General features: G+C 45.3%; 1 protein-coding gene across 4 annotated transcripts in view; it reads right to left on the reverse strand.

Moving 5' to 3' along the window:
- Positions 1-18,673, reverse strand: part of TPCN2 (two pore segment channel 2) — a 675,604-nt gene that overhangs the window by 297,920 nt on the left and 359,011 nt on the right. For all 4 annotated transcript variants that reach the window (XM_069623451.1, XM_069623453.1, XM_069623452.1 and 1 more), the window contains exon 11: positions 13,163-13,290. In XM_069623451.1, coding sequence (XP_069479552.1) covers positions 13,163-13,290 — 128 coding nt within the window. The remainder of the gene's footprint in view (positions 1-13,162; positions 13,291-18,673) is intronic.

Below are 18,673 nucleotides of genomic sequence, written 5' to 3' on the forward strand. Positions count from 1 at the left end.
CGTACGCAAACATCCCTGACCAGTTCATCAACAGGGCGTTCCCCTGGGAGTCTGGTTGGGGAAACCTGGATGCAAATCCTGGGCATTGTCTGTTTTCGCTTGTGGCGAATAAGTCTATAGTGGGGAAACCCCACTGAGAGAAGATATCTTCTACGACCTCTCTGTGTAGAACCCATTCGTGTTCCTCTGGGAGGGAGTCTCTGCTCAGAGCATCCGCTAGGGAATTGAGCTCCCCTGGAACATGTTGTGATGACAGGAAGATGTTCCGTCTGAGTGCCCATATCCAGATTTTCTGGGCAAGCTTGGAAAGATTTGTCGAGCGAGTCCCTCCTTGCTTGTTCAGGTAGAACATGGCTGTTGTGCTGTCCGTCCGGATTTGCAGTGACAGGTTTAGTAGGTGGGGCTCGAACGCCTGAAGCGCTCTGAATACTGCCAGAAGCCCTAGCAGATTGATGTGGTTCTTGGCCACTGAGTGAGACCAGATACCCTGAGCTGTGTGGTGGAGATGGTGAGCTCCCCGTCAGGCATGCATCTGTAGTAACTATTGCCTGTACCTCGGGATCGTAAAAGGGCTTCCCCTGTGCGAGATTCTCTCTTGTCCACCAGTGAAGGCTTTGTACCAGTGTTGGTGAAACGACCACTAGATCGTCCCACTGACCACTTGCCTGAGACCACTGTTTCGCCAACCATTCCTGCATGGGACGCATGCGCAGGCGCGCGTGGGGGACCAGGTAAATATATGACGCCATCATGCCCAGTAGATGCATTGCTTTGCGTACCGTTATTTGTTGACCGGACTGATAATGCGGAATTTGCAGTAGTATATTCCGAATTCTTTCTTCTGAAGGAAAGGTCAACCCCTCTTGGGTATCTAGGATTGCTCCTAGGAATTGTTTTGAGGTGCTTGGCACCAGGCTTGACTTTTTCTCGTTGATTGAGAAGCCTAACTCGTGAAGGAGGTCGATAGTCCTTTGAATGTTTGTCCTGCAAATTCCTGGGGTTTCCCCCGTTATGAGCCAGTCGTCCAGATAAGGGTACACTGGGATTGCCTCCCTGCGTAGGTGTGCAGCCACCACCGCCAGTACCTTGGTGAATACCCTTGGTGCTGAAGCTATCCCGAAGGGCAGTACCTTGAATTGGTAGTGTCGACTATCCACCTTGAAGCGCAAATACTTTGTGCGCTGGGAACATGGAAATATGAAAATAAGCATCTTTCATATCCAAGGTTGCCATGTAATCCCCTTTTTTTAGGAGGGGGATTACCTCTTGTAGCGTGGTCATACGAAATTTTTGGGGCTTGACATACTTGTTGGCAGGCCGTAAGTCCAATACTGGGCGCATTGTCAAATCTTTCTTTGGCACAAGGAAGTAAGTTGAATAAATACCCTTGTTTACCTGGTGTCCTGGGACGCGTTCTATCGCGTCCTTTTCTAGCAGAATGGCGATCTCCTCGAGGAGAATCTTCTGAATTTCTAAAGAATGTACTCTTTGTCGTGGAGGATGGTTCCGAGGACGCTGCAGTAGTTCTATACAATATCCTGTGGCTACTGTTGACAGCACCCATCTGCCTGATGTGATCCCTTCCCACGCCTGGGTGAAGTTGGAAATGCGTCCCCCTACTGGGGTTGCGTGAGAAGGGACCCTGAACTGAGCGTCACTGCTTTGGTGGAGGCGTGCCGCCTCCCTTGTTGGGGCTGCCTCTGCCTTTACCACGACCTCTCCTATTACCCCTGCCGTAACCCTGGGTAGACTGTTGGTTGTTGTTGTTCCACTGTGTACCCTGCGCCTGGGAATAGGTAGATCCTCTCTGGGAATTTTGGCCGCGTGGGCGACGAAAATTACTATTCCCTCTCTGGTTAGGGGGTTTATTGGTTAACTGGCCAAGGGACTTGAGTGTTTCGTATTCGTCCTTGGCATTCTTCAGTGAGTCTTCGACCGCCTTACCAAACAACAGATCGGTTTCCACCGGTTTGTCCAATAATGATGCCTGGGTTTCTGCCTTAAAACCAGACTGCCGTAACCACGCATGTCTTTTGATAACAGTGCCTTCCGCTATCAATCTGCCTGCGTTGTCCGCGGCGTCGAAGGTTGCTTTCAAAATGCAACCAGACATGGCTCTACCCTCTGCGGAAATCCGAGCTAACTGGCCCTTTAAAGGTTCAGGAGCAGAGGCTATGAGTGCCGCGACTTCTTCCCACTGATGGCAGTTGTAGCTGGCCAACAGGGTGGTGGAGTTTGCAATCCTTGCTTGATAGGCGGACGTTGAGGCTACTTTCCTGCCGAAACCGTATAGTTTTTTGCTCTCCTTGTCGGGAGGAGCTTCGGACGATGACAAGGGTGTTCCAGCCCTCTTGCGAGTGTTGGTGACAACTAGGGAGTCTGGCTTCAGATGTCCTCTTATATAGAGAGGGTCAGACTGGGCCGCCTTGAAAAGTTTTTCAACCCTGGGATTGACTGCTCTGGTGAGGTTCGGGTTCACCAGGGACGGATCTATTCTCTGCTGAATGGACTGAAGGATAGGGATGGTCTGGGCAACAGGCCTCCTTTCTCCCACTAACTCTTCTGCGAAGACCCTTTCCTCCTGGACACCGTGGGTGTCAATGTGGAAATGTTCTGCTGCGCGTGCGAGAACCTCGTTTAGGAGGGGTTGGTTATCGACCAGGGAGTCGGTAACCGGGGCTTCCTTCTCTACCGGGGAATCTACTCTGTATGTTTCCGGGTCCTCCTCCTCTTCTTCCTGGTCCTCATCATCCCCATAGTAGCCCGTCCCGGTAAGCTCTTCTACCATACCAAATTCTTGGTCCTCACCAAAGGAAGCATCTCCTTGAGACAGTGAGTATGGTCTTGCGTATGGTTGTACCTCGAAGGGTTCTGACCTCATCGGAGTTTCAAACCAGGGCTTTTTACTCGTGGGGGATAGGATCAGTAGAGCCTGAGGGTGTCGCCCCTTGTGGATCATACGAGAGGAAATGTTCTGGATTTTTATCATAAAAATCAGCCAAAGAAGACATTCTTGACATGACCCTATCTATGTCTTCACTGGACCATTTTTTGGAACTGGGAATGACTCTCTCAGCAAGTCTATGGGATTTATCTTGAGTAGCTTTGCTGGTTTTAGACATATCAGCAGACCTGGTTTTGTCTGTCTGTTTAGGGGGAGTGGTGTGTTTCACAGGTGTGGAAGAGTGCAAAGGTTGTTTCTTCTGCTGTTTTCCCCCCTCCCCGTGCGTGGAAAAATATTTTCCCTGTCCTTTAGTGGCTCCGGAGGTTTTTGACGCCAGGCGTCGAGGATCGGGGGTGGTGTCCCTGTCCTTCGAGCGTGGGGCTTCGCTGGCTTTAACTGCGGGCTCCGACTCCTGGAGCGCGGCCTGGGGGTGGAAGTCGTCTTCGTCCTCCGACGATCGAACTTCTGTTAGCCTAGGGAGCGAGGCACTCTTGGCAAGAGTGGATGATTGCCTGGAGTCATGCGGCGATCTTGATCGAGAGCGCCCAGAGGACACCGAATCGGACCGTTCTGTTTGTGCCTCTTTCCGAGAACTCGACGTCGTCGAGTCTCGGTTGGACTTAGTGTGTTTAGTGTGTGTAGTATGTGTAGTATGTGAAGCGCTTGTGTCGCCGGGGGTCTTCCCCATAGCCGCCCTGCCGGACGACCTTCCGAGGTCAGGGACCTGCGCTCGGCTGTCTTTCGACGCCGTAATGCCCTCGCCGTCCGAAAGTACGGCGTCGCTGCCGTCGCTGAAGGCGCCCTCCGCTGCCATGGCCGCCTGCCTGGCGTGGTGGGCCCAACGCTTCGTCGAACGGTCCTTAAGTGTCTTAGGTTTAAACCGGCCACACGCTCTGCAGTTCGCTTCGGGGTGGTCCCTCGGCAAGCAGAGATTGCACGTGGCGTGCCTGTCGACCCAAGGGTATTTGCGATTGCACTTGGGGCAGAATTGAAAAGGGGTACCCTCCATACGCACCTTGAGGCAGCGGGTTGTTAAGTGTAGGAAATGTATAAGGTGTACCTATATACCAAGAGTGTAGAGTATGTACCACCCCCCACTCTCCCTACTTGCAGGGCCGAGGCCAGAGGCCTTCCAAGGCCCGGGCCGAGGCCAGCGGCCTTCCGAGGCCAAAATCCGTCATGCAGCAGCCGACGGTCGATTTCTTCTCCAGCCGGCGTCGAGTGTCGAAGTTCGACGTTGGGGTGGGGAAGGATGTCAATAGATTATTATTTTAAATTTAATCAAAAGTATGGCTAAGGCCAGGGGACTCCGCAAAATGCTTCCGACCAGTATGGTGGAAAAAAACAATCTGAGGATCCTAGACGCGTGAGGGATCTTGGGTACAGTGGACGTCACACAAGGGATAGTATTACTGGCACGCCCTGTGTCGACGCCCATTTTCGAGTTTCGAAAAACAAACTAATACTCTGCAGCTTCCACTAGATGTCGGCCTATGCACAGCATGTGATCTAAGCAGATTCCACAAGCCTCAGAAATATATATATATATATTATATATATATATATATATATATATATATATATATAATATATATATATATATGGGTTTTGGAGGGGTTTAGCGTTGGGTGGGGGGTTGTGGGGGTTTCCCCCTCCATATATGTTACAATTGACCTTCACAATTCGGTCAATTGTGAAAAGGTCAATTGTAACTTGAACAGCTGTAAAACAAACAATTTGTATACAACCCATTAGGTTAGGAAGCTATAGCTGTTGCAAGACCATGAATGGAGAAATGATAATAAATGTAACAACGCCTCGCTGTGATAATTTGTTAAAATAAAGTTTAAAAAAAATCTGTATGAAGCTAATTTCTGTGTTTTAATGTGACTTGTCAAAGAATACTTTGATTTATATAACCAATAAGTCCCATATTCAAATCTAGCTTAAAAATGGTCAGCCCATAAAGCAATATTGAAATGATTTTTAAATAGTAGGTTTATACTGTATCTCATGTCATGAAGGACTCGTGGGACATACAACAACTGGGCCCGGGAAGGTTTCATTTTGAGGTTTACACAAGTAATGTAGGTACAACACATTCAAGATGAGCAAATGAGAAAGTATTTGGGAATCTCCAAATGAAGTCTTTGACTCTTATGGCCAACTCCTCTTTTCCCAGGAAGTGACAGTCTTTGTAAACTAACGTAATGTAGACTTTCCTGGTTGCTGTACCCACAGTTCATTAATTCCAAATTTCCAGAGCTGGGTCTTCTTCTTGCTGCTCCCCCGGATATATTGCTTCACCTAGAGAACTGTAGACCTATGGTCAAGTTGGAGGCAGGAGTCCCCAACCACCACTCTAGACCCAACCTCCTTTCCTCTTTGAACAGATTGTAACCCATCTTGTTCCTCCTCCCACTGTCTGGTCGTGCCTAGGCCCATCCTCTAGATACTTCCTGCTCTTGCTGGATTGCTCACCACCTCCTCAAACTATCCTGGCCTCCTCTGTGTTGTCAGCCCCCCTAACTGGGGTTATTACTTTTGCTTCCCTCTTCCCACCATCCCCTATGACACACAGCTCCTCCATAACTTCCTCCACCTCCTCCAAATAACACTTCAGTTCTCAAGCCTTTTCACACCTCTTCCTAATGTTAATACCGCCTCCAGTTCTTCCTCTCCTCCTCCGAGTAGTAAACGTCGCTCTAGAACCTCTAACCCCCGCACTCCCTCCACGAAGTTAAGAGCACCTTCACTTCTTCAACACCTCACTACTAATTTCTGGCTCCATATCCGCCCCCCACCCCAACCTACTGCTCCACAGCCTTTGCAAGGCACTCCAAAGTCCTCCAACCGACAACCATAAACAGCTCAAACAACCCTAGACTTGCCAGCTTTGCTTTTACACTTGTTTTCGTCCTACGGGCGGGCTTTCATTTGAGGGTCTGCATCTGTGATGCATGATTGTGTAGCGGTTGCTTTAGGCCCTTGGTGAACATATGGCGTTGATTTGTGTTCAGGGGCGGTTAAGACAAAGCCTATAACTGGCCTGTTGGCCATTCTGGATCTCAGATAGGACTCTTCAACTTTCCCCATCGCTGCCCGTATCAAGCCGGTGGTGTTAGGGCTCCAGCAAATGCAACATGGTTTGGGAAGATCCAGGTTAAGCCCGCCATTACCTCAGGGTGGTTACATGTAGCGTATGAGTGGCTAGTGTGCATATTGGTTAGTGAGGGTCTTTGTAGCCAGGGACCCTGAGCATTGCAACGCCGCTTGAAGAGTTGGGCTTGCGGTCTCCGGAGGGTTACCGACTGAACTCTGCAGGAATGGGCATGGTTTCTGCACACCTCAGAGTACAGTCACAATGATATGCTGGTTAAGCCAGTAACAGCAACTATGTATGCACTATCTTGGCAATCCCAAGGAACCCTTTCCCTTAAAGGAAAAGCCAGACATTAGGTTATAACGAAGTATGGCTTGTATGTGCTTTTGGCTTTTATTAAGGGATGGGAGGATTTGTCCATTTTATCTGCCAGGCACTTGCAAGGGGATTGGTTGGTGTCCAAGTTCTTGTGGCTGGTTTACCCTGTTAAGGCCATAGGACGGTTCCCTGCCAAGTCTGGGGACAGAGGCATGATGGTGACCAAGAAATCTTCCCCATACTAATCCCTGACCAAACATTCACCCGCTCGGGATAGCACCTGGACCCCTGAGTCACCTTCCTGCACGTCTCCAGATTTAGGCAGGAGACCATGTCAGACACTTACCATGCTCTTTAGAAAAGACCCAGGGTTATGTGTGGGGGAAAGGAGTCTGAGACAAGGGCAACCTACGAGGAGTAAGGACACTATTTGTCCCAGATTCTATGTAGCTGTGCCCAAAACTTTGTTTTACAGCAAAACTGAGAAATATATGGAATACATTGTTCTTTGGGGAGTGGGACACTGGATAGTGAGACGCAGTATCCCCTCCCTTTAACACCTTTACCCCCTCCTACTAGGATACCTAGGAGCTCCAACCCCCCCTTACAACATGAACACTTTCACACGGACAGCCCACTATGGGAGAAAACCGACTAACACCCAAGCAGTGTAGCTGGCGTGTCCCAATACAATGGTCAGGCAATTACTAACCATCACACACACCTGACTCCCATGAAGCTTCCCCACATGGATAAAAGGCAGAGCACGAGAGCACACTATGAGGGAGGCAAAGTGCACGAGGAAACAGCAGTTTCGAGGCGGCAGCTGAATGAGAGATGAAAGACAGCAAAACAGAAGGGGAATCGCAAGGAGGGAAGTTCCCTTGACCTTTTCAACAAAGAACCGTTACTTTCCTGAGTTCTCTAGATTAGAAAGAGTAAGACCAGGAAACCAGGCTGAAGAATCCTACATTGTGTGTTGGAGATACCAGGGGCCCTACCGCATCGATAACCAAGGCAGGGAGCATCACCAGCCGCCATGGTACCATCCTTGGCTCCAAGAACAAAGCAGTGTCAGTGAAATTAACACATCAGGTGAGCTGAGGAGACTAATACAAGACCAGTCAGTGTTGAAACCAAGGTTGCAAGCACTGGAACGAACATTGTTAAAAGCGTGTGATAAAAGATGCAAGTAAAGTTGAACTGCTGATGATTGATTGTACTTTAAAACCAAGATACAATACCTTTGACAGAGTGGTGGGGCAATGAGTGGGTGCTCAATCGAAGGTCTCTGTAAGGTATTCAGCCGAGAAGTGACAGAAGTGAAAGTTGAAAGAGTTATGGGTCTGCAAAGAATTGTAAATCGAAGTGGTCCTGCAATGGGTCGAGCAAAATCCTACGCACAGTCGAAAGTCTTCGATTATGATAAAATAAAAAAAGTGTGGAAAGTAGACAAATTGGTCTGAGCCCGGCAGAGGGAGACATAGAAGGTTTTGTGTTAAGGTGGGTCTGAGCCCGGTGGAGGGGGACCCGAGGTGAATCACCTGAGAAATTGTGTACATGTGAAATCCTAAAACGGAATTAACTTTAATGTTTGTCGCATCAGGCCCTCTGAAATAAGAGACTTTAAATGGCAAAGAGACTTTGACATGGAAGGCCCTGATGCTGAAATCAAAGAATGTGCTAACCGTGAGTGTGCCGCCTTGTCCCGTGCTGAAAACGTGGGCAAGGGGAGCTAATGGCTCAGATGTCCCGACATATCATTTCTTGAACACTTTTCTTTTGCATAACATTGTTTCCCACACTATTTGTATTTAGAGGTAAGGTTTGGCAATATGTTTATAAGAATAGGCCCTATTATTTTGACAGACTCTACTAGTACTGCGTTTATTATTTGATGGTTGTAGCTTTCTCCCATCTTTAGATTTAGGATTAGATAGGCGTTTTGCAAACCCAATTGATATTCAATAAACACCCTTGAACTGTGGTCACTTGTGTCTGTCTTAATGTTGATACCATGCTTTCCTTACAGGACACACTTCAGAATAGGAGAACAGAAACTTGGGCCTCAACCAGTTCACCCAAACTACCAATGCCCTGCCCAACTCAGCTGCACCAGATTACTATAAAATGCATGCACAGGAACCAAGTGTCATGTTTATATCTGACTGAAAATGTCTTTAATACAAAATCTGTTTTCAAAATGTTTAAGCAGGAACCAGGAGAACTGAACTGCAATCGCCTAGCTCCAGACGTTTGAGAATTCCCCCAAGCATGTGCCTTATCCATAAGGCCTATCAATGCAATTGAAATGACCGGTTTCTAAATACCCAACGCAAGAAAGAACTTTAAGCCACACAGTACATGAATGTGGCGGGGTCAAGGGCTTGACCTGTCAGGGGGAGCAGGGATCCCTCTCAACTTGGGGCAGGAGGCCTAGAAGGGTTTTCACCAAAGGTGGTCCTGCCCTAGAGGTGGGGTGAGGAGTTAGAAGGGCACCTGTGTCAGACTCCTCTATATGGGCCTTTTTACATGTGGAAGGTACCACTGTTGATCACCAATGTCTGCCGTACCATATTCTGGTCTGAATTGTATTTTGCGCTTTGCAGAGTGAAACAGTAAGCTTAGCAAACAAATTGGAAATGCCAGCAATGGTCCAGTGAACTACATCAGCATTAAAGACTTTCTGCATCACGGCAACCAGGGCACAGCCATTGAAATCTGCACTGGAGAGACAGAATTAAGCACTACGCATGGAGAAGACGCTGGGATAATTGGGGGCTTTAAAGTTTCCAGCTGCCATTGCACAACCCTGTGGAAAATAGTAAGACCAGATTGGCTCAAAGAAGCAGGTGAACATGCGAAAGTATGGAAGGGGAGGCAAAAAAAAGAACACAGGCAGTCAGGGGTCTAAAAACCCTGAGAGAGACAGAAGGAGTAAGAGGTGTTCGAGTGAGATCCGGTGGAGTGGAGCCAGACTCCGAGAACAGACGGAGGAAGGACAGTGAGTGGCGCACTGAGAAGATTATATTGGAGACTGTTAAAGGTGCAGGGTTGATTTTGAGAGAGTGTTACCCGATTGTATAGTGAGACTGTGCTTGAGTGAATGGTTGTTGGACCATGCGAGTGGTGCTGGGTGTAAATTAGGAGAATAAGTGAGGGAAAGGGGAGTGAAAGAGGTGAATAAGAGGTGGGAGTGGAGAGATCAGATCGGAGGACAGAGTAAAGGAGATCAGAGCACAGAGGAGAGAGGGGAGAAGGGAGGAGGGAGTAGAAGAGGGGGCAAGAGGAGAGCACAGAGGAGAAAGTAAACAGCAGTTAACAGTGGAGAAGCAAGGAGATGGTGTGGTCATCGGAGGGACAGAGTGAGCGAGAGGAAGTAAAAAGGAGGGAGGAAAAGGAGGAGAGAAACAGCACGAAGGAAGAGGGATAGGAGAGTGAAAAGAGAAGAAAGATCAGGGAGTGGAACGCAAGGGAGTGTAAAAGCACAGCATTAAAAGAACAGGGCAGTTGGAATGAACCAGACCAAAGAGACCCTATTGAAATGCCAACCAGGGGAGTCGCTAGGATGAGTTACCCCCTACAAGAACCCCATAGTGAGGAATATAAAAAAGGCTAAGGCCTTTAGGTCATAATTGCAGACAGAGTTGGAGACAGTAGGTGTTACAAATGTCTACAAGGCAACCTGGGGTGGAGGGATGCCTGGATTAGGGAGGTAGGAAACAGATTGGTGATGAGAGGGACGGCCTTTAGCGTGCCACATTTCAGTCATCTACAGTCAAAATACTGGCCCTTATAAAATAAAGACCCTTGAACCATCTTTTGGAGTAGGGGTGTTCTTAAAGCCATCCGTGATACGAAGCAGATGCTTAGACGTACTGTGGGTTAAAAAACGGAAAGGTATGCATTCACTATATCCGGTTCTGGTTGGTTCAGTTGAATGCACCATAAAATAAATTGTGGGAAAATAAATTGTAAAGTACAAAAAAAGTGAAATACTACTTTATATGACATTATAGAGAATGGCCCCGTAAACTGACGTAAACAAAAATATGAAGAAAAAAAAACCATTGAAAATAAAATACAGTACGTTTAGTGTCTACAGTTAATGATGAAGAAAAAAGCATTGGTGGATTAAGACCCGAGTGACAATACACCAGGCGAGTGCTCAACTTTGGGTTCACCAACATTACGTGTAACGACAGTTGCCTCAACGCCTGTGCCTCTAGGGGCATTCTCCTACTTAAAGTCAATCAGTGTGTGGTGGACAGAGCGTGCATATAGTGAGACAATCATAGTGTTTTGGAAAGCTAGATCAGGAGTGCGTCAGAGATAAATTGTGCCCAAACTGGGAGAGATGTGTTGTTGAGATGGTCATTTGGGCCAATAAAAAAAGCCATATTTACAAAAGGTTGCTCTCAAGTGCAGTATAATACACAGCAGATGTATACATATGAGGGTGCTGCTGATGGAAGCTCTCTATTCAAGTTAGTAGGGTATAACATTGACAGCAGGTGTACAATCAAATCAAAAAAGGGCAATAACAGCAGGTTTTCAATAATTTTAGATGAAAGAAAAGAGGGGCATATTATCAGACAAGATGGAGAAATGGAAAGCATCCGATGATCTTGAAAGACAGAAAAATAAAGGAGTGCTGAATCAATAGAGAAGAGAAGCAAATGGCTGACGCAGCCAAATGCTAGACAAATGGAGTGCCAAACAGTGAGAGAAGGCTGAAAGAATGCTCATTGGTTGAAAAAGAGCAATACAATAAAGTGCAACACTGAGAATCGAGAGAGCGCCAATTATCGAATGAAAAAGAAATAATCATGGAGGAAATTCAATTAAGGAGTGACATTGGCAATGAAACCTAGTTCGACTCTAAAAGACATAGAAAAAAGACTTATCTGCGGTGAGCTTTAATGATAACTTCAATAACAGATAGTATGATGTCTTCCGTCCAATGTGTTGCACAAAGTTTTTATTAAAGCCACAATGGTTGACTTTAGCATCCCGTGCTATAGGTGTCCTAGGGATAGCAGTCCCATTAGCGAACATTCGCAACACCATGTGACCGCACCCACGCTGAGCATCGGTCCTTATTCGCAAACACTGTCTAGGCCTCGAGAAATGTCAGGGAAAAAGTTTTTTTGGGCCGGAATGGTTCCGGGTGGGCATAAAGTACATCCATGATCTTATAGAAGGGGGGAATTGGATCTCATACACACAACTTTGCCAATCTCATAACATGGCGGATTGTACATTCGCCGAATAAAGGACATTGAGAACTATTGTGTCAAGTTGTCTTGAAATACCTCAACTGACAACTCAAAATGTCGCCTGGTTGGCACTGCAGACATGTTCAAGTGCTTTCCGCCCAGCTGCCACATTATATGGATTCTTGAAGGCATGCAGAAAAGGGGATCCAAGATTGCCAATTGTCTGGACAGAAGAGCTAGGAGAGGACATTGATCAAAGATGTTGGCAACGCTGCTGCGAGAACATTCGCTTGATGAGTTTGGACTGGAGCCTTAGGGCATCACAAACAAAAATTCTCTTTAGAGCCTACTGGACACCAGCTAAGTTATTTCAGAGGCAACTCTTGGCGGATGATCTCTGCTGGAAGTGCAAAGGTGCAAGTGGCTCCCTCAGTCACTTTTTTGGTTTTGCCTGAAAACAAAAACATTTTGGGAATATGTATGTGAAAGATTAGGACTGGTTTTGAACTGTACAATCCCTCTATCTGGCTCCCTTCTGATTTTAGGTGACATATCTCAGTTGGATGAGTGAACCTTTGGAAAGAAAACTTGGTTGCGTGTATGATCGCCAAGAGGATGATACTGAGAATGTGGAAGTCAAGCAGCTCCTTTAACATTGATGAGTGGGTGGAAGAACTACTCACTGTTTCCACTTATGAGAAGGCCATTTACAAAGATTCAGGAGACGTTGAGAAATCTTGGGACATTTGGGGAAGTTTCCTTGAGGTATATGGGTGATGTATGCCTAATTATTTGGACTATAAGGTCTCTGGCCTGTGAGCTATAATACCAACATGGTTCACTCTCTGACTCATTATATGATGCTTTATTGACCAATAACAATGCTTGAGGGTATAATTATGTTTAGGTTCTTTAATCTTTGCTCCTTTATTTCTCATCTTTTTTAAATGACCTTGGTACTGATTTGATCTGATATGTTATTGTGCTTGTTAATATGTACCAGATGCTTTGAAGTCTTGTCGATATCATCTATTCAATTGTTGTTATATTTTTGTTTATTTGAAAATAAAACTTTGAATTGCAAAAAAAAAAAAGTAATGCTGCTTTCTTCTGGTGTCAATCAGCTGCACCTCGGACAGCAGCTAACTGACATAAGGGTGTGGTCTGCATGTGGATCGTTAGTAGCAGGGAGTAATCCATAAAAATTGCCATCGCTATCGCCACCGATATGGCCAACTCTGCATCTTGTTTGCTCGCTTAACTGACATGCCATTAGTTTGCCTTATTTGTGACTTGTGACAACTATGAGCCAAAAGCAAAAAGGGAAGTAGCGCCCATTCATAAGAGAAGGTAGAAATAGAGTGCTAATTATTTGTGGCAGAGGAAATGGAAGACTAATTAAGGAGTGCCTAATGAACAAGGTAGCAAGGGGAAAATGATGCGTGAAACAATCAGTAAGAAAGAAGACTTAAAAGTGTGCCAAATGAATTGTTTTACCAGAATAGAAATGCAGAAGCACCCAATGATTTAGGAGGAAATGAATGAACAATGAAGGAGTAAAAAAGTTGGAGCACTTACATTTGATCACTGGCTTGTCCCGTAACCTCCTTGTTGATTTGTCCGGGTACATCCCTGTGACAACAAAGGACCTCAAAAGCTGCTCTTATTCCCAAGCGTCTTCTCAGCAGTGATGCCTGAACAGATTTCTGATATAATTAGAAAAATAAAAGTCACTAATCGTGGTCCTTCATTACGCCTGCACCTCGTCACCAAAGAAGGCCATACCCAACAAGCATGACCGAATGCAACCCACAAGGATGTGGCCAGAGACAATCGGTTGTCAGTCAAAAAGCCTACTACGTTAATGTGAAGGCGGCGCTAGGCATGGCCTCCCACAGAGTCTACTCATTTACTCCCAGCTGGAAGCAAGGAAGTATACTAAGCACAAACGATTGCTCCCAGAGGGACCTCTTGCATCTAATCACATACATTTTTGTATTTAATACTACTCATTATTAAGCATTTCACACCAGAAAATCCTATCTTCGTAGCTACTAGCTTCAGTCCGAGTAGCTTTTGTAGAGATGTATTGAACAAAGAATGTTAGATTCAATAATCCAAATTACATTTTTAGGTACACTTCAATTAGATGGCGTCCTTATTTACATGGACACTGACTTAATGACTGAATTAATATTTATTTTGATTCAAGGTTTCATCATTGTACTGGGTTAAGGCAGAAACTTGCCGTTATCCCTCGTGGCCTATATTATTAATTCTGTCTCATCCTGTTCTGAGGAAAAGTAGAGGTAGCAGAACAGGAACCCCAGATCCTGAAAATATAGTCAACATTTCAATGTTGATCAATTCTTTCAACGGGTGTTTTTTATAGAATGGTGGACAGTTCAGGGCTTTGTTTAAAAAAATTGTTTATGGATTTAATTTGACATAGTGCCAATTGCGTTATACGTATGTAAACATGAATACAGTAAAACATATCAATCATGTCGGTTGTTTAAATGCAACAATGTTGGTTTGTATATTGAGTTTTGTATATGTGTTAAGTTGAAAGTGCTAAAACATTTGTTTGCAATTTGGGCTATTTAAAAAGATATTCAATAAATCTCTACCAAAGCTACCAAGGCTGGAGCTGGTATTCCCCCAAGTAGATCTTATCTATTTCGTTGAACTTCTGAGTAATGAGCATCATGAAATTGACAAATTAATATGATTAGATTGAGGGGTGGCAGCCTGGGAACAATTTTGTGTGTGCTCAGTCTCACACAGGCCTTGCTCCACCTCCCAAACGTCACAATTTCCCTTGCCAAATTAGATTCTATCCACTTTCACAATTACTTTTTTTTACCAAATGTTTAAAGTTGCAATTTTTATTATGAATTAGGATTGGTTTACAACAAACCTTTACTTAATATCACTAATAATTTAACAGCAGTAGAAAACCTTCAAGCTATACTACTAAAATGCGCATAACCATTCATATATAAAATCTGTAGAGTGGGTTTTCAGAACCCACACAATGCCACCACGCAATCTTTGCCCATGTCCTTATGTAGAGTTACAGCTAGTAAATCGATTTCTTAGAGATTCTATGCACCACAACTCTCTGCACAAGCTGCAGACCCTCTCCTCGTATTTTGTTTCTGGCATCCAAATCTTCCTTGCTTCCAATTCGCTGAACTTAAAGCACATGAACAACCTTTTGTCACGATTCAGAAATCTGCAAATATAACTTTGGGTAGACTGATATACAGAAAAATCTTGTGCATTGATAAGTCTTCCTTTTTTTCCTTCCTTTCAGAAATTGGAATACCAGTCCAGTAAATACATTTTCCTTTTAATTCCTTCTAAAGTATTCCCCCGATAGAAGGGACCAATCTACCTTGTACTGAATTTTAAGAAGGTCTGCCATCCTTTATTGATGCTTGCATGATACTTTGCACATGCCAGCCAACGAGGCTTGATTTCAGAAGGCCTAGTAAGGAATTTGTGTCTGCCTTCTTGATTTTTAGCCATATACAAACCTTCCTACACATTACCAATGAGAGCAGCAAGGGTCATCCCAACTCCTAGATCAGGACACAGTTTTGGATTTTCCCATCCAATCTTTGGAGACATGCTTACCAAACATCTACTATATGTCCAAACCATATCACATCATTTGGACTAACTTGCCTCTAGACTGACAATCAGGAGGAAGGAAAAGCACAGTCTGGTAGATCAAAAGATCGTACTCCTGTCATCATATTGCACATTTTGTTATATTACCAATAATCTAAGTAATGTTTCTAGCCGCTGGGGATGTCAAAACCCAGGTAACACTATACTCCATTTCTAAAGATTTTGACCCTAATTTCCCAATACCATTCCTTTCTTCATTTTGTCTCGTCGTAGTTTAGATGTAGCCCTTTGTTCACCACATACACAGATAAGGCATTGAGACTTTTTTGCAAGCCTTTCGATAGACGTTACGTTGACCAAGACCATCTCATCTGCAAACGCGAAACAATGTACGAACTACCAAATTGGGGAGTTAAACTGTTGACCTTCTGCAGTATTAAGTTCATATCAGCCCAACTATACATTAAATAGAAAATGAAAATCAGAATAAATCCTTTCTCTTACTGAAACAAGCAATTGTAACATCTTTCTTCTTAAAGGAGAATGCGTCCACAATACTTCATGAAGGAGCACCCTGAAACCTTATGTCCTAATGGCGGAGAGAGAAGGGGAAAAGAGGCATATCAGAGAGAGGCAAGTGGTTTCCTGAGCTTTGATTTGCCTTGCAAAGATGTACCCCACTATGCCAAGTAAGTAAGAATCAGGGGGATTGCAGAGAAATAAGCCCCGTTTGGAAATGAAGACCTATGGCTTGAGAAAGTGTTTTCCAAATAAAGGCTTTTTAATCCTGCCGCTAGATCTTTGTCAAGAAGAACAGTTCAAACAAATTCTCCTCTTAAGTCAAAACAGCAAGGTGAAAATAAGTGCCTCCCCTAAATATATGGTGCCCCTTATTTATTAACATGCACAGTGTAATACTGGAGTAGGTTTTCAGGCAGATTCCGGACGTTTTGATTTTTAGGCACCCTAAAATGTGGAAAGGCACATATCTGTGTCTGAAAAGGGAGATATTTTTGCTTAGTGCACCCAGAGGTCACATGAGACTTGGATGCCTACTTCAAATATACCCTGGAGATGTGTAACCAGATTAAATGATGTCCAGCTTCTATTGCCGGCATGGGAAACAAGGTCACAGAAGAGAGCTACCCGGGGGTCACTACATTACAGGGAACAACCCGTAACTTACAAGTTACCTTATTACCGATTACCTTAATACACTACAATTGTCCTGAAGACGGCACCAGAACACCAGCTACCAACTCTGTGCCAGAAACACCATTTAGTGTCGACTAGACAGATGTGAGGTCAACCTGACCACATTCTAAGTCACCAATATGTACTAACTCACACTGCAAAAAATGAAATGCAAAAATCAATGTATGAGATTTATTTGAAATCCCTTAAACAGTGTACAACCCCCCGGTAATCACGGGCAAGCAAAAGGTCTTGGATAATAGCTATGTTATGCTATTTTTTTTTATCACATGAATAAAAATTGTAAATGTGTGGGTGTTCTCTAATGTACAGACCACTGGAAGTGATCTGTTCAAAGTGTGCTGGATCCTTTCGCGGCCAGTGTCAACAAGGTGGGGTAGCCAAAGTCCCTGTTCTTTCTCATAATTGCCATAGCCCCTCATGACTTAGGCCCCCCCTCATCAAAAAAGAGGGCTACACCCCCTTATATTGTAAACATTATCACAGTTTCAAACACAGTTTCTTGGGACCTTAGGCTTCCCCCCCCTCTTGGGATTAGTTTCCCTGGTTTCTTCTCACTGCAGGATTCACTTGCCTTTCTTTCCTTTATCAGATTGTAGAATAAAGTCTTTCGATTGTACTGGGATTTTGCTCGACCTCATGTATGACCACTTTGACCTCCTTCAGTGACTCTCCTGCGGCCTTCTGGTACCTGTGGTACAGATGGGGATCGACCAGAGTGTCTCGAATTAGCACCCACGTTGTGCCGATTTTCCCTCCCCTTAACACTTTTTACAGTTCTTTACATAGTTCCTCAAACTTGGTTCAAACTTGCCACTTAGTGCTTCTTAATCAACACAGCCCGGTTGTTATCGACGCTCCCCTCGACTCAACGGCTGTGATGAACCGTTTGGCTTTTGGCTTTCCTGCAGACAAGGTCGGTACCATGGGCGTGGGAGTTTCCCGCATGCCTGCTTAACGGCATAGGCTGGCCCTGTGTACCGTTGACATCTGCTGCAAGACACTCATGTTATTGTTTGCTGTTTTAGGCGCTCTTCCCCGAAGGTTCCCCGGGCCTGGGATGAAAAGGGCAAGGCTGCTTCTCTGCTCACCGCCCTCTCGATTCCTGCCGCCTTTCTCCTTCTCTTGAACTGCCACGTGGTAGCCGTCTTATTGTGCTGTCTGCCGTGCTCGCCTTGCTTGTACTGTGCTCTCTGGCTCCACCTTTTATCCCTGCGCGGAAGGGAAAGGGCCATCAGGTGTGTGTGATTTTGATCAATTGACTGACTTTTCTTGAGCCTTGTATTGGGAAATGTCAGGTAAACGGCTCTAGTGTTAGTCCATTGTCCTTTGTGTTGTGCGAAAGTGTTAGTGTTGGAAAAGGGGGTGGGGCAGTGGTTTGGAAAGTCCTACGTGAGAGGATGGGGAAAAAGGTGTTAAAGGAAGGGGGATACCGCGTCTCACCAGTCAGTGTCCCACTCCTACTCCCCGAGGACCCCCTCCAACCAGGTGATCCTCCCTCACTGGTTAACCCCCAGGAATTGGATTCAATAGCGATGGCCTTGTCCTGGCCACCTGGATGACAGATCCCCGGATACTAGCTAGGAAGACACCTTCAGGTTTCTCACATACCCTTCCTCCATGCCTCATTTGTTTCACAGGGAAACCGGGAATGAAAATCCATGTTTCCCTAGTATTTTGCTTTCCAGTGCTCCACTGTGAAACAATAGGGTTGTAGGTCTAGAAACCATTGAATTGGACTATCTGTGTTGGCTAATCCAGACTAAGGCGACTGGTCGGTAACCAAAGTGAACTTTCTTCCTAATATATAGTACCAGAGATGGATAATGGCCCACTTGATGGCTAGGACCGCCAGTTCCACCACAGTGTAATTGTTCTCAAGTGGGAATAACTTGTGACTGGTGTATAGTATGGGGTGTTCTAGACCGTTGCAAATTTAGGACGGAACAACGCTCCTAATCCTGTAAGGGCGGCGCCCGTCTGTAACACAAACTCCTTTGAGAAGTCGACTACCTTTAATATTGGGTTTTGGTGTAGTGTTTTCTTTAAGATGTTATAGCTTTCCTCGTCGTCCTCGCTCCACTGAAGTTTCTGGGGTTCAGCATTTTTAAGCTTATCCGTCAACCTGGCCATCTCCCAGCTTATTCTACATACTGCATCTGTTGGTTGCCTCCATGACCACCAGTCTGGCTTCAGAGTTGCCCGAAGCACAGAAACTGCTCTCCTGAAGACCTG

This window comes from Ambystoma mexicanum, chromosome 11 (genome assembly GCF_040938575.1).
Source record: "Ambystoma mexicanum isolate Mex_15411 chromosome 11, UKY_AmexF1_1, whole genome shotgun sequence".
In the NCBI taxonomy this organism is placed as follows: Eukaryota; Metazoa; Chordata; class Amphibia; order Caudata; family Ambystomatidae; genus Ambystoma; species Ambystoma mexicanum.